We start from the raw sequence: 22820 nt of genomic DNA on the forward strand, positions 1-22820 counted from the left end.
ATGTAACAACTCTAAGAGGTGAGTCCCATCATAAATATAGGACGGGAGGGCCTGTGATAGTTTGAGGAAATTATCAATGTATAAAGAGTAGCTGGTGGTAATGCTTTCTATAGACGCTACTATAGGCTGTCTGGGAGGATGATGAAGGCTTTTGTGCACATTTGGGAGGTGATAAAAGTATGGTACTTTATAAAAGTCTCTATGGAAAGAGGCTGCCTCTTGTTTTAAGAGTATACCATCTTGGATATCCTCATTTTGCATTGAACTACTCTTAAAGGGTTCCTGGTTCAGGAAGTTAAAGGAAATCTCCCTGACATGTACAGAACTATAAAAAATGATAAAAACTGACGGGGGCCTTAACCATTTCCTGTTATATTTAAGCCTAAAAAAAGGTATTGGCTTTAATACACTTTAACATCTGGGGAAGCTTCTGTGGGCCCTTAAGAATGTGGGGGCCATGGGCAATTGCCAAATTTGGCCCTCCAAACTCTGGCATTGAATGGCTGTAATTTTCAAATGATCTAAAGGGAGCCTTTTAAAATAACTTACCTATTTGGAAATACATATCCTGACTGTTTAAAAAGATGGTTTACAATTCACAGGAGTAAGCTTCCATATGTTTAGATCACTGTCTAGTATTTAGTGAAGGATCAGCTTACACAAAGAGGTGATGTGTACTGTTTGTACTGGAGAAAGGGCTGCTCTCACCTGTGATAAATTCCGTGAGATGGATTAAACAGGATGTCAAGTCAATAAGTAGCTAAACGAGAATCCTGTTATGTTCCAGAAATGCAAGCTATTCATTCTCTGCTAGTTTTGTAAGTTTGGGAAGAACCAATACAGGTTAAAAAAAAGAGTATCCAACAATGTACAATGGTTCCCTGTAGGGTTGATGCACTCTGCAAGGTTACCAGGAAGTGAATTCCCGAGGTAAAAGGTAAACCTCAAATCTAAATTACAATGATTAATCAAAGAGGGATTGGTGCATGGACGCTTAAGTAAAAGTTGAAAAGCAAAAACAACCAATAAGAGGCTTGAATAAATATAAATGTATTATTTATGTATTACAGGTACTTATATAAAGAGCCATCAATTTACATAGCAGTGTACATATATATTGTACATTCACATCAGTCCCTCACCCTCAAGGGGCGTACAATCGAAAGTCCCTAACTCACATTTATACATACACATACCTGGGCCAATTTTAGACAGGATCCAATTAACCTACCAGTAATAAATAAAATAAATGTATATACATTTAAACTGAAATATAAAATATGAGAGGTCATTATGTTCACCTGCTCTACAATAACTTCTGCTGTTCATAAATAAATACCTTTTTTAATGGTTAATGGAGTCCAAAACCATGTAATGACCAGCCATATTCCTGAATCTTGAGGATTTGGTTGTGTAACTGCCTTGGACGATGCAGTTTCTTACTGGATAGCTTGATAATCAGGAAACACCTGCTATTGTTTTTCCTCTTTGCGCAGACAGATAAATGGCTGTGATAGCAGATTCCCTTGCCCTACCAGATACTTTAAACAAAGATAAGCAATTGTACCCTCCAGTGCGCATACATCTCTCTATCCAATCCTACTTATGCGGACATTTACTAGCACATCGATGCACACTGTGGTGCTTTGCCCATTCATTTTCAGTGGGTCCTCAATGTCCATCCAAAGACCAAAAAACCTACCTGCTTCATCTGTTTTTTTTCAGTGCACCACAAGGCAACACAATTAGATGCATTGTACTAAGAGACGGGTACTTTTACTCCATGTGCATGAATGGCACCACACTGCACATACACTGTGCTTTATTGTTATGCTATGCTGAGATAAGCAACTTCCTTATTTGTCACAATTCCACTACTACTAGATAAGCCCCCAAATTTTCTGTTTTCTTGTTAATTCTAGTAAAATCCCAGTGCTGCTGGTTTAGCTCCAGATAATCATGCAGGGATTACCCTAAATCAAAATTACATAGAGATAAACTAAGTCATGGTGAAGAATGCTCCCCACTTCTTACCCACCCTGGAAGCGAGCAGTGTCCAGATCAATGTGTCAGAGGGAAGGGTCTCTGCATGCCTGATATGAGTGATTCTCTACGTCACAGCGGGTCCTCATGTAGCTGCACAATCTTCACTAATGGGATACCTCCCATCAGGTCCTCATTTTAGCTGCAGTTAGAGAGTGGCAAAGCATCAGAAAGGAGGAAACCCATTCCATGGGTTTCAGATTTCAGGCAGTCATTGCCAGTAAAGGATTCTCAACAAAATAATAGAAATTAACATCTTATTTATGATTATATTCAATTGTCCAATTACTTTTCATCCCTTGATCCCTGGGGGGGGGGGGGGCTGCTCTTTAAGAGCAATTCCTAGACCCGTTCTCCAATGGATATACAGTCAGGTCCATAAATATTGGGACATCGACACGATTCTAACACTTTTGGCTCTATACACCACCACAATAGAATTGAAATGAAACGAACAAGATGTGCTTTAACTGCAGACTGTCAGCTTTAATTTGAGGGTATTTACATCCAAATCAGGTTAACGGTGTAGGAAATACAACAGTTTGCATATGTGCCTCCCACTTGTTAAGGGACCAAAAGTAATGGGACAGAATAATAATCATAAATCAAACTTTCACTTTTTAATACTTGGTTGCAAATCCTTTGCAGTCAATTACAGCCTGAAGCATGGAATGCATAGACATCACCAGACGCTGGGTTTCATTCCTGGTGATGCTCTGCCAGGCCTATACTGCAACTGTCTTCAGTTCCTGCTTGTTCTTGGGGCATTTTCCCTTCAGTTTTGTCTTCAGCAAGTGAAATGCATGCTCAATCGGATTCAGGTCAGGTGATTGACTTGGCCATTGCATAACATTCCACTTCTTTCCCTTAAAAAACTCTTTGGTTGCTTTTGCAGTATGCTTTGGGTCATTGTCCATCTGCACTGTGAAGCGGCGTCCAATGATTTCTGAAGCATTTGGCTGAATATGAGCAGATAATGTTCCCGAAACACTTCAGAATTCATCAGGCTGCTTTTGTCAGCAGTCACATCATCAATAAATACAAGAGAACCAGTTTCATTGCCAGCCATACAAGCCACTACCACCACCATGCTTCACTGATGAGGTGATAATATTGCCCGAAACACTTCAGAATTCATCCTGCTGCTTTTGTCAGCAGTCACATCATCAATAAATACAAGAGAACCAGTTCCATTGGCAGCCATACATGCCCACGCCATGACACTACCACCACCATGCTTCACTGATGAGGTGGTATGCTTAGGATCATGAGCAGTTCCTTTCCTTCTCCATACTCTTCTCTTCCCATCATAGGATGTTGTTCCAGAACTGTGAAGGCTTTTTTAGATGTTGTTTGGCAAACTCTAATCTGGCCTTCCTGTTTTTGAGGCTCACCAATGGTTTACATCTTGTGGTGAACCCTCTGTATTCACTCTGGTGAAGTCTTCTCTTGATTGTTGACTTTGACACACATACACCTACCTCCTGGAGAGTGTTCTTGATCTGTCCAGCTGTTGTGAAGGGTGTTTTCTTCACCAGGGAAAGAATTCTTCGGTCATCCACCACAGTTGTTTTCCGTGGTCTTCCGGGTCTTTTGGTGTTGCTGAGCTCACCGATGCGTTCCTTCTTTTTAAGAATGTTCCAAACAGTTGTTTTGGCCACGCCTAATGTTTTTGCTATCTCTCTGATGGGTTTGTTTTGTTTTTTCAGCCTAATGATGGCTTGCTTCACTGATAGTGACAGCTCTTTGGGTCTCATCTTGAGAGTTGACAGCAACAGATTCCAAATGCAAATAGCACACTTGAAATTAACTCTGGACCTTTTATCTGTTCATTGTAATTGGGATAATGAGGGAATAACACACACCTGGCCATGGAACAGCTGAGAAGCCAATTGTCCCATTACTTTTGGTCCCTTAACAAGTGGGAGGCACATATGCAAACTGTTGTAATTCCTACACCGTTCACCTGATTTGGATGTAAATACCCTCAAATTAAAGCTGACAGTCTGCAGTTAAAGCACATCTTGATCGTTTCATTTCAAATCCATTGTGGTGGTGTATAGAGCCAAAAATGTTAGAATTATGTCGATGTCCCAATATTTATGGACCTGACTGTACATACCCTCAAATTAAACCTGAAAGTGTGCACTTTCAGCCCATATCCATTATATAACTATAGCTTGCATATGTTTTGGTCAATACCTGAAAAAACTAAAATTGTGCCTGTGTCCAAATACCTATGGACCTAACTGTACTATGTTGTACATTATACTCCCGACCCCTGCACTGCATTTGCTATGTTGTACAATATACTCTTGATCCCTGCACTGTATACACTATGTCATACATTATACTCCTGAACCCTGCACTGTATGTGCTATGTTATACATTATACACTTGTCCTCTGCACTGTATGCTATGTTGTAAATTATCATCCTGATTTCTGCACAGTGTGCTATGTTATATATTATACACCTGTCCTCTTCACGGTATGTTATGTTATATATTACGCACCTGTCCTCTGCACTGTAAGCTATGTTGTACATTATACACCTGTCCTCTGCACGGTATGCTGCGTTGTACATCACACACCTGTCCTCTGCACCGTATGCTGCGTTGTACATCACACACCTGTCCTCTGCACCGTATGCTGCGTCGTACATCACACACCTGTCCTCTGCACCGTATGCTGCGTCGTACATCACACACCTGTCCTCTGCACCGTATGCTGCGTCGTACATCACACACCTGTCCTCTGCACCGTATGCTGCGTCGTACATCACACACCTGTCCTCTGCACCGTATGCTGCGTCGTACATCACACACCTGTCCTCTGCACCGTATGCTGCGTCGTACATCACACACCTGTCCTGTGCACCGTATGCTGCGTCGTACATCACACACACCTGTCCTGTGCACCGTATGCTGCGTCGAACATCACACACCTGTCCTCTGCACCGTATGCTGCGTCGTACATCACACACCTGTCCTCTGCACCGTATGCTGCGTCGTACATCACACACCTGTCCTCTGCACCGTATGCTGCGTCGTACATCACACACCTGTCCTCTGCACCGTATGCTGCGTCGTACATCACACACCTGTCCTCTGCACCGTATGCTGCGTCGTACATCACACACCTGTCCTGTGCACCGTATGCTGCGTCGTACATCACACACCTGTCCTGTGCACCGTATGCTGCGTCGTACATCACACACCTGTCCTGTGCACCGTATGCTGCGTCGTACATCACACACCTGTCCTCTGCACCGTATGCTGCGTCGTACATCACACACCTGTCCTCTGCACCGTATGCTGCGTCGTACATCACACACCTGTCCTCTGCACCGTATGCTGCGTCGTACATCACACACCTGTCCTCTGCACCGTATGCTGCGTCGTACATCACACACCTGTCCTCTGCACCGTATGCTGCGTCGTAAATCACACACCTGTCCTCTGCACCGTATGCTGCGTCGTACATCACACACCTGTCCTCTGCACCGTATGCTGCGTCGTACATCACACACCTGTCCTCTGCACCGTATACTGCGTCGTACATCACACACCTGTCCTCTGCACCGTATGCTGCGTCGTACATTATCATCTTGATTTTTGCACTGCATAAGCTATGTTCTCTTTAAAAGAGAAGTGTACACAAAGCTTTTTTGGCCACACTTCTCTTCTGGGTCGCAGGCGTGCACTTACATCTGCTACAGCACATTGTGGACTGATGTCACAGAGCTCTCAGACTGAACCCCGCCAGCACACGGCTCAGTGTTTGTTCAGCAGTGGGCGGATTGAAGAAACTGAAGTGATTCCCTCATGGAGACATTTGAGGTAGATGAGGGAATCCTCCGGCCCGTGTCATGGTGTTCTGACAGCGGGGCTCCCTCACTGCCAGAATACACTGATCCCTGCTGCAGCCAACTGGATGCATGTGCTGATCAAAGCAACATTTTCCAATAAGACAAGTCAAGTGATAGATCGGTTCCATTGCCGTTCATTGGATGCGATTTGAACAGTCAGATGGCATCAGTGTGAACCAGGGCTTACAATAATAAAGGTATAGAATGATTGTAATTACCATGTGAAAAGAAATGGAAAACAAAAGCCCCAAAACATGCATGCAGCCATCACATGAAAAGGCTGGTAAATGGCAATAGATGACATGTGTGCTCCTGGGTGTAGAGGGCAGGGTATATTCAGCGTATGTACTAAGCCCCAAGTGAGGGAGGGGTAGGCGAGCATCACATGTGTCGGAGGACATGAGAGCACACCAAGCTCCCAGGGTAAGCCCTGCTTTGTCCTTCTATCATGCAGGGATACGAGTTGTCCTATAATGTCTATTTGTAGCTGTATCCCGGCGCAGCATGAACGGCTCTCCGCGGTGTGCAGAGGGGATGGCAGCTGAGCAGGGCAGAGCTCCGCTCCTGGAAGGGGGATCCCCCGCTACAACGCCACGCTCGTCCGCTCTGCTATTTCAGGAAGGCACTAGCCCCTCCCTTTTATGTAAATAAACATGACATTGCTGCTTGTAGAGGGCGGGGCCCCGTGGGTGGGAGGTGTGTGCGGGGCTCCCATCGTGTCCCTGTGTTATTATTAGTAGTATCTCTCGGATGGAGGGTGCCAGGAGACGAGCAACATGAGCCTGCCTGCCGGCTGTGAGGAGCCCCGCTGACCACTGCTATGGGAGGACAGGTCACCAGAGGCACCCTGTATGGTAAGCTCCAGCCTACGGATCACTCCTGTCATTGCTTATAGAGGAGGGGGGCTGTGCAGTCTGCATCCTTCTGCCTGTGTGTGATCATACCCTGCCCACTGCTGTGTCCTGTCATTTATCATCATAGACACACATCTACTGGCATTGTAGCGATCAGATGCATCCTTGCACCATTGTACCCCGAGTGTTGTGTATGATCAGTGATCAGGGGGTCATGGGAAATGGCTGTTATGCTGCTGAATAACTGATTGTTCTCAGGAGTCTTTAGAGTAAACCGTGTGTCAGGGTACAGATCATTCACATGGAGATGCTTTCCAGATCATCCCCTCTCTGCTTGCTGGATGATCACCTCCTGTCTGCTGCTAGATGATCACCCCCCTGTCTGCTGCTGGATGATCACCCCCCCCCCGTCTGCTGCTGGATGATCACCCCCCCGTCTGCTGCTGGATGATCACCCCCCTGTCTGCTTGCTGGATGATCACCCCCCTGTCTGCTGCTAGATGATCACCCCCCTGTCTGCTTGCTGGATGATCACCCCCCTGTCTGCTTGCTGGATGATCACCCCCCTGTCTGCTTGCTGGATGATCACCCCCCTGTCTGCTTGCTGGATGATCACCCCCCTGTCTGCTTGCTGGATGATCACCCCCCTGTCTGCTTGCTGGATGATCACCCCCCTGTCTGCTTGCTGGATGATCACCCCCCTGTCTGCTTGCTGGATGATCACCCCCTGTTTGCTTGCTGGATGATCACCCCCCTGTCTGCTGCTAGATGACAGCTCCTGTGTTGGGTGATCTCAGCCTCTCCTGGTAATTACCTGCCAGGAACATACCCAGAGCTGGTGATTGGGGGCTATCCTGTACAGGGCATGGCAGGTGTTTCATGCTGAGCAACACTGGATGGCATGGCACCTCTCCAGACATCTATACAATGCATGTCCTTGGAGGTATTAATCCTGTGATAAAGGGGATTAGTCATGGAAATATTTTATTTGGAAAAAAAATAGATTTCTTAAGCTAGGTCCATATTTGTGTGGTTTGTAGGGCATTTTCAGAAGGGCAGTAACGCATGACAATCAATTTAACATGTTTTCCTATGTGTCATGTTCACATCTATGCAGTTTTCTTCAGTGCCTTTATGGAAGAGGTGCAGGGACTTTTTTCATGAAGGAAAGTGTGTTTTTGGGTCTATAGACTTCAATGGAAATGCATGGAAAATGCATGTACATGCATTCTTGGTTGGGTTTGTGTTTAAATTCCAGTTTCTTCATCCTAAAACAAAACAAAACACATGAAGCATGAAAACACATCAAAAGCACACTTCAAAAAGTATGAAAAATGCTCTGCAAAAACACACCAAAAATGCATTAAAAGCACACACAGGTGTGAACCCAGCCCTATCCACCCTTAAACGCAATCATTATGCTTAATGTACTACAGTATTATTTGGAAATATCAGTAATGATGAGTTCTATCTTCTGATCTCTGATGGAAGAGTAAATGTTTTGGTAATACCAGAAAATATGGTTTGTGAGAGGAGGACCACACTCAGCAAGGCTAGGTGTAGGTAAAGAAGAAAGTAACATTATGTGATGAAACATAACATGTAATGTATTAGAGGTTATATTGTATCTTTGTCTCCACTGGTCAGCTGTTTAGTGTGAAGAGTTTCTTGATCTGAGAGTATCTGATTGTATATAATAGAATAGTATACTACTGAATGCAGAGAAGACAATTTGAAGTGAGTAGTACAGTTATTGTATGAACTATTTAGTCCCCATTCACACTTGACAAAGCATTGGTAGGTGATTTTTATAGGCTTTTTTGTGCATTTTTAATGCATAAGGTGTTATACAGGAGTTTCTTTGGGGCATATGCATGTTTTTGTTGGCCCAGATTTTTGTTATAGGAGCATCCAAAAAACACATTTAAGGCCTCATGCACATGGGGTATCTGAAAAACCCCTCCGAATTCCAAACTTCAGGCAGGAAAATGCAGAATAAAAAAATGGTAAAAGCCTTGTATTACCCATATTTGTGTGCATATAGCATTTGAGCATAAATGCATTCTACTGGCCAGAATATTAATGTATTTTGACCTTTTGGAAAGCATTTATGTACATATGTTTTATGCACATAGCTTTTAGATACGTTAAGGAGCATTCACACTTTTTTCTGCTGAAAAGCTCCTTTCAAGAATGCACCTTTTGGTGTTTTTTTTTCTGCATGTAAATGCTTCTCTTCTAACATGCCTGTAAACACCTGTGTGTGCATGGACACATAGGCTTACATAGAGGTGATTTTACAGGCTGAAAAAAAAACACTCAATGCCTGCATAAGCAGCATTTTTTTTAGCTCTGTGTACATGAGTCCTAATACTGACTTTTGTGTGCACTCCCATTGCCGTCACTGGAGCCAAAACACCACCTTCTGCTTCAAAAGTAGCTCATGTACCTTTTTCAGCTATTGGCACCTGAATGCTAAAATGTGAACAGGAACAATTGCTTAGCAGACGCCTTGCAGAATGTTTTTATGCTTTTGAGCTAAAAAAGCATTTGGGTGGGAATGGGGGCTTAAAGCGGAGCTCCACTTAACAGGGGAAGCTCCTTAAGGCCTCGTCCCCCGCTCCCAGTTAAGGATTTTGACAGATACCCGCTCCCACTTCCGCTGTGATTGCCTAGGTGATAGGAAGTTGTCCTCTCTCCCTCCCCGCAGTTTTCTGGGACACATGACAGGTCCCAGAAGACTACAGGACAATTCACAAGGCGTAGCACTACTTATGCATGCGCAATGGGCACCTGGCTGAGAAGTCATTGCCGGGTGCCCACACTTAAGATGCAGGCGCCAGGGAGAGAGGAGAGGGAGTGAGTACACCATTGGATTGAGGGACAGGTGAGTGTCTGTTTTTATAGCTGATGACTTTTATTTTTTTAAATTTTGACTGGACCTTCGCTTTAAAGAGTTGGTGTATCCAAGACCTGCTGGCAAGCTGAATGACCACTTTCCATATGCATGAGTCACTCTGGCAGTGAGATTTTGCATGGAAGCTCCCCACTTCTCCTGCCTTCTGCAGCCAGGTCACATTCCAGATTTGACTCTTCACACTGGATTTATTTTAAGTTCAATACAACAAAAAGATTAGGGCTTCTCTTGCTACAGCAGGAGTAAGTAAACTAAGGACTATGTCAGAGTCTAACTTGCATTCTCACTTGCAATTTTGTTTGTGCGATTCTCACAAGGAAACATGTTTTGTGCATTGGGCACCCCATTCACTTTAGTGGGCTGTCCTATGCACAACTGTCAATTCAAAGATACTCAGGGACCAAATTTTGGTCCTGAGCCAAGAGCGATTTTACACTTGCATTTTACCATGATTCTTGCACATTTTGTTGTCCTACAACAATGCTGCATTTGGGGAGCTATTAAGGATGAATGGCACTGAAACGCGTGTCAAATATTCTGTCGGGATGTGGAATCAAGGCAGAATTGCTGCAATTGCATAATTCCAAATTCGCTCATATGTGAATGGGGCCTCATATAAAAATGAAAATTCAGTGTGTGATTCAGGGGTATTGTTCATCCATCACCAAATATCAGGTTTGGCTGGACTGTTCCCCCTTGGAAGAGCTGTAGTGAGTGCTCTGTACTCCTGCTAATAACTCCTGCCAGTTCCATGCTATATATCACACCCATTTATTGTAAATACTTTATATACAATACATTTGTGTGTTGTCGTTACAGCAATCGCTGCAATGCCTGCCTAATTGCAGGTAGGATTGTCAGATCACATTGTTTGCCATTATTGCTGTAAGCCCTTTTTGGATGTTTGCAGACTATTTGAGGATAGCAGACATTTATACATTGTATCTTGGTGTATTTTGCTTTTAGACAGTTTGAGTTATTGAGCTGATATTGTAGTTGCTTGAGGCAAATGTCTAAATAAGTCTTTACCATTTTATTTAAGCATTGCAGAGCATTGCATCGTATTATTACTGTAGTAGCGAATTGCCATATTAGTAAGAGAGTGTTATGGGCAAAGGGTCAGACATGCCCATTGTTTGACTTCCAGCCCACATTCTAATTTTAAGGTGAAGTTGAAGCTGTTCCATTTCACTTTGAGTGACCTGAGTACAGCAGAACTAGCATGTAGATTTCCACACTGATATATTGGCTAAAATGGGCATTTTTGTAAGAAAATTCCACCCAGTAACAAACGCCCCATTGGATGGAATTTTGTGAGCTACAAAATGATATTGTCTCATCCTTTCTGCAAGTTTTTGCTGGTTGTAAATCATGAATATTGTGATCTGAGCTTTTATTACTAAAGTGGCTGTAAATGTCTTTGCTCTCAATACCTAACGAAAATCAGAGAAAGGTTCATAGACTTGGGGGATCCAATGAGTGCGATGAGGATCCGTGAATCTGCTTGCAGCAGAAAAGATGACTTGGAAGGTTTAAAGCCAACATGCTTCGGAGATGGAATTTTTGAGGCATGAATTATTTATTTGTTAATAATGTACCTAATGTATTTCCAGCATTTCTTGGAAATATCTTTTATGACCCACAGGCATGTGGTTACCATTCAGTACATTTGCCGCTTAATGCCTGCATTTTAATCATATGTATATACAGATCCTTGAAGTTCACATGGGGGATAATGTGTGTGTGTGTGTGTGTGTGTGTGTGTGTATATTCTGCAGAACCTAATTTTGGTGCAGCATGAATTCAAGATCAAATATTTCAGTTGTCTTGTAAAAAATAAGAAATAATTGTATATCCTAATATGATGAGGCCACCTGTACAGCAGCTGTTCTGCTAGAAAGATGAAAATTTACATTTATGTCATATTTTTTAAATCCACTTTTCAGTTACTTTTGGTGTTCTGATTTGGGGACCAGTGTTGACATTTCATTTATCACAAAGATATGTGGAATTAGGCTGAAAGCTGTCAAAATCAGTGGAGCTATGCTGGCATAAAGATCATAGCTCTTCATGATTGTAAAAAGTTGGCTTAATGGATTTTCAGCTCACTTCACAGCCACAGGTGAAATCCCTAATATGGTACATTGAAAATGGTTATACTTGACATACCTGTGTTCTTACTTGGAAGTGTCACGAGTGCATGAAGACTTGTTCAGAAAAACACTGCTTTATGGTGCATTCTCTGTATTTTAGTAGTCTAAAATGTGCATTTCAATAGTTTTACTACCTCAGTATACAGTTTTGACTAGATGTTAAGTAATCAAGTAGTGAAGCAATTGTGTTATCAAAGTCAGACCTTTTAATGACCAAGCATTCTTCATAATAGTATACAATACATGGAATATTGAGAAGAGTAAAGGTAAATTGGAACCTTCTTGTATTAGCTGCAACAGAAATGCAGACTGGAGTCCCTTCATGTTAGAAACCATCTACGATCATTTTAATCCTCATAACTCATATGCACCTCAAAATTGTACTCTACCCAATTCGTAGTTGTTTTCCATGTTGTTCTCTAATGATTACACAGACTGTGATGTTTTGCCTGCCACTGTGGGAAAATGTAGAGGCTTAAAATGTTGTATGCATATGAGAGTTCTATTGACTACTTATAGTAATGTGTGGACATGCAAGGAGCAAAGTTCATTTACAATGGGCACAGGGCATAATTGCCAAAGCTTGTACTAGCTAATATATTTATAATCTGGTAGCCTTGACTTGAAAGTAAAGTCTAGCTTTCAAGCCTGTATGCACAGGCATCGCCAAGAGATCATTGGGCAGGGGACTCTCTAATTCTTTAAACACATCACCCTTGAGTGAACTTCTGCTATCACTGCGAGGGCATCCTTGTTCTCTACCCCCCCCCCAAACACCCCCCCCCCATTTCATTGGTACTTCTCATTACTTGACCCTGCAACCACCTTAAGTGCTGGTTCCTCCTGCTCTTATTTTAGTTCCTAAATTGATGCTAGCTTATTCCCTCAACTCATCATATAGAGCCAACAGCCATCTTTGAAACAGCTTCACCTTTTGGCTCTCTGGATTTGTACCATTAAGGTTTCCCTCTTAATTTTAGGTTATGTTTCTATGGAAAAATGTTCTCCTTCATGGAATATCCTGATGCTTTCAGATCTGGGGTAACGCTGATCCTCTGTTCCCATGTAACATGTGTCTATAAATTGTTTTTGTATAAATTAACAGAGACCTTTTATAAAACAAAAAGAGTGTATTGAATTAACAAAAAAAAACCAAAACTCTGAACAGACAGACTTGATATATTCTGAGCTCCTCCAGATAGATGGCCCAGTATATCAAAGTATATAGAAATGTTATTTGAGTAGAGGTCTTCCCCGTGATGCATTAATATAATTGATGCTTGTGCTGAATACATTTCTGCTTCTTGGGCTGTATGTATGTAGCTTAAAGCAACCAAAAATAATCTTTGAGTTTTGGATGGAATCTAGTGAGCTGAGTCACCCTAAGGCCCCTTTCAACTTTTGGCTATTTTGACACCGAGATCTCTATGTTTGAGCTTCTTGCTTGATTTTTTGCCCACTTCGTTCTGGGTGCTTCCCACCACTTTGATTGTTACCACCTTTTTTGTTGTACTCCTCATACTGTAAAGTAAATTAAAAACACTGATAGTAAGCAGACACCCCCCCTCCCCCCCAGAATTGGACTGCAAAGGGAAAGCCCCCAGTAGAATTTAATAAGCATTAACTATTCAATTGTTCAAATCCCTATAATTGCCAAAAAACAGAAAGGAAAGCTGTGGAAAGACCCAACAGCTTCGGTTTCTGCTTTCAGAATAGTAATGTATAGAATTAGACTTGCTTCATTATGCATTAGAAACAATCCAAGAAAACCAAAACCACTGTGTCCTCAGCTCTGCTTCATACAAGCTCATAATTCTTAATGATGTGTACACTGCAATCACATCTCATGGAGGTTTTCCTAGGCTGCGTGCAGCCATCACATGCACATCTCATGTGGGAAGAGGGAGTGAGGGAGAGAGGACCCTGTGTGTGTACGTGCAGAGATTAATGATTAAAATGTGCAAATCTCCTCAGGGGGCTTTGTGCTAGCTGGAATATAGAGGCAGTATTAATTTAGATTGGTAGCTGGACAGCAAAGCGGAGGTCAATAGCTTTAGATAGCTTTAACCCTGTCTCTGATGATTGTACTCTGGACTTGTGAGGGTTAATAAGAAGACTTGGAGCAGAACTGGTAATAATGTACGCTTATGTAATAGCACTGGAAAATGTTGTAAAGTAGCATCCAATTTTGCATTGCCTATGTCCATAAAGAGCCTTTTGTTTAATAGACGATGAAATGTTGCCTTCACATTTATGGACAGCGCTTTTTAAAGTGGACCTGTCCTCTACTTATAATAGCAACAGCTGTTTTGTGGGGGTCAGTGTTTCAGAGAATACAGCCAATCTATTCAGTTCAGTGGCTGCATAGGTGGATGATGTTTGTCAATGCCATGTCCTAAGACTGATGTCCACCCTTTACTGCAGCTTTGATCTGAAAGAAACCAAGAAGCAGCATGCAGCCTTTCAAGGTGTTAGTATTTTGGTAGCACAGGAGGGTGGACAAGCTGTAGTCCACTAAAGGGTTTAGTTGTATGAGTATACTGATCCATACACTAAATAAAGCCATTTGTGTTGACTGTGGTTTAGGATCCATTGCATATATGTCTGCATATTTTCTCATGTATTGACATTAAATGGGCTCTTCACTGGCCTCGAGTCATGAAAAAATCTACATGGACCATTTTAGCCAACACACGACAGCATGCAGTACATTCACATCACTGAGGTGCACTGAAGGGCAGGCCCATTTATTTACACTGTATGTATTCATTTGGGCAACTATAAGAATAAACAGCAACATACTATACATATACCTCACATTGTGAAATGCATATGTTAACACACACCATAACACATGCACAGGTGTGAAGGGGCCCATGAGGATGGACTGAGCTTACTGCTTAAGATGCACACCTTGACGGCAAAATGTCCACATCATAGCCTGTTAGTGTGGTCATCCTCATCATGTTCAATTATGACTTGGCATTAAAGCCAATTTGGGGTCAGATGTGGTGTATAACAGATGCAAGTGGCATCCTTGCCCATCTGCTAAAAAGCAGTGTGTTTTGCCTGCAGGTGCAGGAACAATTTGCACACATTCCTGTACCTGCCTATAGGTGAACTTAGCCTTAAAGTGAAATGAAACCTACACCACCTATGCCATTAAAATGCACAACTATTCCAACCAAAAGAGGGCTTGTTAAAATATTTAGAAGCCTACTTCTGCCCACACTATGCATCATATGTGAATCTTCTGTATGAGAATTCTGTGATGAATAAGAATCAGAAGAGCAGAGCACGTGGCCAGAGGGGCCACAATTATAGTGATATCTACAGACGGGGCACTGTGCAGAATTTGAGCTCTGGCTACATTGTGTGAGTAATAGAAGCTTGGTGATGGGTGAAAGGGAAAAAATTAGTTTAATACTGCTTTAAGATATGGATCCTGCTCACATCATGGTATTTTAGGTTATTTGTACCAGCACTGTTTAATTCAAAGCAGCAAGTAGTCATCCAACATAGAAAAATTTAAGGAGGTAGGCCAATGGTGAACCTCATCATGCTGTTTTTGAAACAACACATCCAAACACAACCAGCAATTCAGGCAAAATAGGTCCTACTTCCAAATGCAGCTAGAACTGGTTGCAAATTTACAGTACACAGTTCTGTCTGTGTAACGGATATTGCTGCATCATTTACAGTAGCAAAGACTGAACTTAAGTTGTAAAGGGCATTAACACCTGGGTCTGCTTTATACACTCCTGGTTGGACGTCAACAAGCCTATTAAAAGGAACTTGTGAGGATATATTTATAGGAGCTGCAATTTATTAACTGTTTCTGATCACTATTACAGAATACTATGTGAGTTTTCACAAATCCCCAGACAAAGCCAATGTATTGGTGAAATATATTGGATGTTTTTTTTTTGTTGTTATGGTGTAGGATTTTTGCACTACAAAAAAAATTCAGTTGTTCTGACCTGTGTATATAAACAAAAAGAATTTGCTAGATTGCAATAGAAATGAGAGAAGAAAGAAATGGAAAGGTTTTGGAAATTAGTGAAAGTATTTTGAGGAAACTTGATCATTTATTTGTCTCAGTCCTCTGTCTCTTCCTTTTTTTTTTCTCCTAGATTTGGGAAATTGCTGGAGAGATATTAGTCAATAACAGTAGGTCTCTGTATGAATATAGAGAGTATGCAAGGTTCCTGTCATTTAAAATTATTATTACAAAGTTGAAGTGTTTATACTGTTCTATACAGTACAGGACAATACATGTATGTTGAGCTTCATGTCCCTTCTGTTATTATTTCAATTGCTTAATTTCCCATAGGCCAATCAAGACTTCTTTTGTTTGACAATGCCTCAGGGTTGTCCTCTTGTTCCATTCCTCATTACTTGGTGAATTATCAACCTGGAATAATAATAAAGCCCATGTTCGAAATCCAGAAGCTTGTACCTAATTAGTTATCAGAGGAGGCTCCCTTCTTTTTATCCAGACTGGTTTAATTTAATAGAGTAAGGGACAATATGCAGAAACCAATAGCAAATGTTGCAGATTTTGGTTACGATATTTAGAAAAGCTGCTAAGAACCTGAGCCATCCACTCCTGCCCCCTCCACAGCTTGGCCCTCCAGTGATTGCTGGAGGGGCAGAGCAGAGAGCTGGTAACTGACAATCACTGGCTCTCTGCTCAGTTAAGACTGAGAGCTGAGCAATCAGTGATCATGCGTGTTGTAGATGCCTCAAACCCTTCTTGGATACATGATGTGAGTATATTGGGAGGCTGCAGGAAGCAGGGGCTCCATCATTCTCGCATAGGCAGGAAACCAGGAAGGGCGGGGCAGGTTGGTAAAAAAAAAAAAAAAAAAAGAATGCATACAAAATAATAATATAAATGTGATTCTAAAAAAAATATAAAAAAGTAAGGGAGAGTAGCAAAATTATAGAAAGTAGGGGGTCGAGATCTGCTTTAAACTGTCATCTCAATTTCAGTAATGGTAATTGTTCATTATATTGCTTTCTTTATTGTATAGGGGTGTCATTGTTACATACTGTAGGTCTTGCACTAGCTATGGATGTTTATCCTGTATGGATATGAGTGTTATCTCTCTACATTATCACTTGTAGCTTTTCTGCAAGCTAATTTTGTAAGGTCATAAAGGCTAATATCTGTACTAGGTCAGTGATGAGGTTTAATTGAAATACAGTGCTGAGTCTGACGCTATAGAAGTAATAGAACCATAATTACTTCTGGCATTGTCTCAATGTGACTGTTTTACTGTGAATAGGATGGCAAGGTGGTCTTAGTCATCAGTGACCTCTGATCACCATAGCAACCATCTCTGAATCACAGGCGAAAGTCTAGAACCGAAATAACTCATTCAGCCTGCTGCTATAACTATTGTAGTAACAAGGCTTCAGTAAGACATCTGCTTAAAAGGTAAACACCAATGAAATATGCCATTTAAATGCATATATTCCAAAACATGTGACCTTTTTTAAGGCTAGTCTTGTGATCTAGGTACCCTTGTCAGTCAGCATAGCCAACCAAGTGAACTTTCAATGTCCTGCTATATGAAGTGTATGCGCTTTGCCTGGAGTTGGCTTCATCAGACCAAGCTGTCCAGCAAAATTGGCAGTTAGAAGGTAGCGGCAATCCATTCAAAACTGACAGAGGTGCTTACAATGGTCAGATTTTATTCATTTATGTAAAACCTTTAAAAAAAAACTATATCTGTAATTGCTTGCAGGAAGTGTGTTACTGTAAGATCACCAGGTGAAAATAAAGATGAAAAAAAAGTCTAAAGAGGGAAAACGAATTCAGACACCACATTTAACTTACCTTTCATTTAATGGTTCCTGTCCCTTTTTGACATCTTCTGCTGGATACCGTAGGATTACGTCACTCCTGTGCATGAGCAGAAGTCAATCCCGGCACGCAGATCATATAAACTGAGCTGTGCATGTGCAGCTCAGGTTGCATGCCAGAGAAAACGGCAAGCAGGCAGGTAGTTTTTTTTTTTCTTGCAGAAGAGGCATCACATGTCTCTTCTGCAATTAAAAACTTGCCTTCTTGCAGTTTGTGACAGCAGAACTTTAGTTCTGCTTTAAGGATTGGTAAACTGTAATATATTGAATTTTTGGTTTGGATACACTTTAAGTATATGTATTGTAACCATTTACTCTATACACTGCCCATTTCTTGCTGATCTTTTGTTGTATGGCACTCTGTTTTTATTACCTTTTATTACCCTTTTGCAGCATTTAATAAAGCAATACTTGTGTTTTGAAGATTATATAAAAGCAGTCTCTGACATACACAAAGGTGCACAGAAAGGTTCACTTTAGCTCATCTTTATCTATGGGCACAGTAATAATGATTTTCCTAGCAAGAGGTCTGCCATAGATGTGCTACTTCTTGAAAAATAACTGAACATCATAGAAGAGAAGTGGTACGACAGAGACTTTGTATTATTGTACTTCCCAGGGGCGGACTGACCACTCATGGGGCCCCCAGGCAATAGGGGATTATGGGGCCCCTGTGTCCTTGCCCAAACTCAAAAAAGCCTATGAAAAAGGTACCAGGGGCATCTCATGGGGCCCCCTACTGACCCCAGGCCCTCGGGCAGTGCCAGAGTTTCTAAATGGTCAGTCCGCCCCTGGTACTTCCTGAAGGACATTGCAAAGTTGTATTATGAATTAAATGAGAGTCCGCAGAGGCAGAGCTGTATGAGGCACTGTTAAAGGTATGGGGTTATTCATTGGCAGTTCAAAACCCCTAACAATCGCACCTTGACACACGTGTTTTGATGTACTGTAGTGCACAGGGGGAAACCGTGTGCAGAATTGTGTAGGCCCTAAATTTATCTAGTCCAATCGGTATGTTTATTTTTATACTGGAATGGTACCCAGAGCAGATTGTGGCAGTTTTGTAACTGGAATCCCCTAATACAGAACATAGTTGTCAGCATGAGCAAAATTTGGAGTTTGTCACTTACCCAATATATTTACAAACCTTACATAGTACATTGGTAGCAGAACTACTGATCAACTACTAAAATGTCCAAATCACAAATGAATATCAGTAAAATTTAAATTATAATTCTATTGTGTTTAGCCTGCACTCTACATTAGGAATGAATGGAGAATGTCCTCACTTTGCCAGCATGGCACCTGATAGGAATGTATTGTTAGCCATACATCTTTTTTTTTTTTTTTACTTTGAATTATCTAGCTTTAATGATGATTTGCTTTGATCATAAATGCTATATGAAGATTTACGACTCCTTCCTTATGTTTCTTTGTGTGTGTGTGTGTGTGTGTGTGTGTGGTGCCACAACTAAAGTGTCAGGAATCAAGGAGTGACCAGAAAGGTGTGGACTGACACAGGGAAACGCAGGTAATATAATAGTTTATTATTAGCCACCCAGATATATATCTATATAAACGCACAGTGAACAAACCAACCTTCCACTAATCTTTAGGAGGTGCAGGAACACAGGCGTAGTCAGGGCTGGAGAGGTGGAACGGTCAGGCTGGCCGTAGGGTTCTGTAATGACCGTTTGGTGGTACCTCTAGCGGTCCTCAGGGCAGGATTCCCCAGGGCGCGGAGTCTAAGCCCCAGTCTGCCTTTTCACCAGAGCCCCTGATGGTGGGGATGGACTTGGCGCAGGACTGAGACCAGGTCGCGGCCCCTGAGTACACCTGCTAGTGGTAGAGGGATCCGCCAGAGGTATGGGCAGGTACGGCTGGATCCGTGCAGGATGGATGGATGGCAGAGTAGTTAGCGTGGTCAGACAAGCCGGGTCGGTAACGGTGGAGGCAGATCAGTACAGAGCAGCAGGCAAAGAGTAAACGGGTCACAAGCCAAGGTACAGCAACAGGGGGTCAAACAGGATAGGAGTAGGCAGAAGAATAGTCAGGGATGAGCCAGTAGTCAGAACAGGAGACGGTCAACAGAGATCAGGATCAAGCCGGGTCAGCAACGAAGCAGGAACACAGGGTACAGAGGCTCATGGGAAAACATACACCAAGGCCCAGAGCACAGGCCTGGTCATGCCTTATATACACCTTTCTGTAATCAGCCCCAGGTTTGGCTGATTGTGAGCTTCTGGCTGCTAAGAGCACCCGCTGGTCAGCTCTGGTACTGCAGCCCACATGGCAGGTGAGTCCCACCACCAGTGCTGAGTCCATTGCTGAGAGCACCCGCTGGTCAGCTCTGGTACTGCAGCCCACACAGCAGGCGAGTCCCACCACCAGTGCTGAGTCCATTCCTGACATAAAGTCTCAGTCTCTGTGTGCTGTGATCTTAGCCACAAGTGGCTTTTGCAAAACTTGGCTTAGAAATGCTCCTTATACTTATGTTCAAAGTGAAACGCTATCCAAAACGATTTGGTATGAGTATAGAAATGTTAGACCACTTCTCTGGCTGTTATTGGAGAGATTGTCTGTGAATTGGGAAGAATACAATTGACCCATCGCACCCTTTAAAGCAGACCTTCGAGTCTGCAACTAAGACCTGCATGATAGACCTCTACACTAAATCTCTAGGCCTAAGAAAAAATACAATTAAAACGAGAAAATACTTACCTTAGATACTTAGTGCCCCAACCAAGGTAATTTCCTCACGTCTTGTTTTATCATTAAGACAGGAAGTGGTGGGAATTTCCTCCAGTGCAGCATTACAATTACAATCCTGACAGAATTTTGTGTTATCAAGGAATTCCAAATATATCTGAGCAAGTAATGAAAGGATCAGATAGTCTAGTTTTCATCATAACCACAAACATTTAACAGAAGGTTTACATGTATGCAATATGCTTAGAAAGATCACGCTTACATTAAGGTGATATTTTGTCTGGCTCCCTACAGTAGGCTCCCTACAGAGGGAAATGACAGTTTTCTGTATGCTGCAGTCACTTCTGTCTTGTTCATTAATACAGAGACAGCTGTCATAATTCTCCAAGAGATTGCAAAAAGACATTATAGCACGTTCCCTTGATAAGCTATGTCCATGAATAGGTACGCAATCTGCCGCCGGCAGTGACTGCTTGCCTGTTGAGAAAACCTGGTATGTCAAGTAATTTCTTCTCTTAAATTACAGTTTGCCACATCACATAAGGAAAAATCTACATATTAAAGCCATTTTTATAGCATTATTTGGGTTTGAAACAGGAAACGACATCATGCAACAAAACACATTGAGAGGTAAATTGTATTGAGAGCTACTGCACAGTTAAGGGATTCCGTTAGCAACACCATCTGTGGCAACAGCAAACATCATTTTAAACTTCTTTTTAGAGACACTTTTTTTATCAGTTTTTTGGAGATTCAATAATGTCTTTTGTGATTAAAATGCTTGTATATCTGTCCCATATAGTAAGACAAAGCGCAATGCACAAATTACAGTATTTCAGGAGATGCATTGCATTGCGCAGGGGTGGACTGACCATTTGGAAACTCAGGCACTACCCGAGGGCCCGGGGTCAGTAGGGGGCCCCATGAGATGCCCCTGGTACCTTTTTCATAGGCTTTTTTGAGTTTGGGCAAGGACACAGGGGCCCCATGATCCCCTATTGCCCGGGGGCCCCATGAGTTGTCAGTCCGCCCCTGGCATTGCATATATTAACCTAATCCGATGAAATGTAAATTATTTTTGATAACTTAACCATACACATAAAACTGGTAATGGTGCTTGACGTAGGGCACGGGTGATTATTAGGTAATTTATATTATCAATACTATTGGTAGCTGCCTTGGCCAGTGTTATTAATCAGTAGAAATACTTTTCTTGATAATACCACTGCATAAATCTAAAATACATTTTCTGGATATAAACCTAAATTTATTTTTACATAAATTAGTTTTAGATAAAGAATTATAAACCACATGTAAAAGCTCAAATGATCAATGCTCATGAGTGACATGTAACAGCTTTAACAAATGTCTTTGTAGATAAAAGCAATACAGACACTTTAAGAAATGTCTTTCAAGTGCCCTTAAGATGAGAAGTGTTAATAAACTGTCTGCAAGTAACACACGGAGATGTAAGGTGATCCATGTACATCTACACAACATTGACTTGTCATTTAGCTTGTCACGTCCCTGATCCTTAAGGAAGCCGTACAGTACATGGAGGGATTTACAGTAATTGTTTCAGAACCTCTGGCAAACTGTTTACCTGACTTACATGTCAATTATTTAGTGCATGTCAAGCAAACCTGCTATTACTTCTGAGGCTATATTTGGGCAGTAGGGTTATGTTCTTCTCTGGCATCGCCAACCTGTGTTCTATGATTGTTAGCGTACCATACACAGAGAGATTATTGTATGACAGTACTAAAATGCACATATCCAATGATAAATTGTTTGCTCCTAGTAGAAGAACCTTCAAATGTTTTGGAGAAAATATGCTCTCCTATACACTCAGGCTTCACTGCAAAGTCTTAAGGTAAACCTGACAGTCAACGGATCTGGCTGTTTCTTATAGACTAGGAGATGAGCTAATCTCCATGTTAAACTTACGTCCATGGATATCCACAGACACCACTGGCTAACAATATGGCAGCACTCGAAGACAAAGAAGCCTGAGGGAGGTCAGATCATGTTTGTTCATCTGACCATTGTGGGATGCATGGGCACCTACGCAATGGCTACTACTTCACTGAAAGCATGCTAGCAATGGTGCAACTTAAATTTTTTTTTTCAATTTATCATACCTACAGTTGTGCAATCAGCAAAACTCATACTCCCTGCTAATTGAGGCGTTCTATCTTTGATTTACTATGGGGCGAGTCAGAACTCTGCTTCCACACAGAGAGCAAGCGTCCTTCATTATAGCATGCTGGCAGAAGACTGGCTCTTCTACTCAAGCTGGGGCTGATTTCTAAAGAAAATTAACTCTAAGACTCTGAACAACTTTTGTTTTGATGCAACTGGAATATATTTAACTGGTTTAAAATGAAAGTTCATTTGGGCTTGA

The 22820-nt window shown here is 41.9% G+C and overlaps 1 protein-coding gene across 2 annotated transcripts in view; it reads left to right on the forward strand.

The window, feature by feature from the left end:
* Positions 1-22820, forward strand: part of NEURL1 (neuralized E3 ubiquitin protein ligase 1) — a 311929-nt gene that overhangs the window by 187539 nt on the left and 101570 nt on the right. Inside the window, exon 1 of one of the 2 annotated variants that reach the window (XM_089690258.1) lies at positions 6604-6766. The exons of the other annotated variant lie outside the window; for it this stretch is intronic. Within the exon in view, the coding sequence (XP_089546384.1) occupies positions 6733-6766 (34 nt within the window). The 5' untranslated portion in view covers positions 6604-6732. Of the gene's footprint in view, positions 1-6603; positions 6767-22820 lie in introns of those variants that run through there. 2 annotated transcript variants of the gene reach the window in all.

This window comes from Staurois parvus, unplaced genomic scaffold, assembly GCF_062004578.1.
Source record: "Staurois parvus isolate SC_StPar_1 unplaced genomic scaffold, SC_StPar_1.0 ptg000525l, whole genome shotgun sequence".
NCBI classification, from domain to species: Eukaryota; Metazoa; Chordata; class Amphibia; order Anura; family Ranidae; genus Staurois; species Staurois parvus.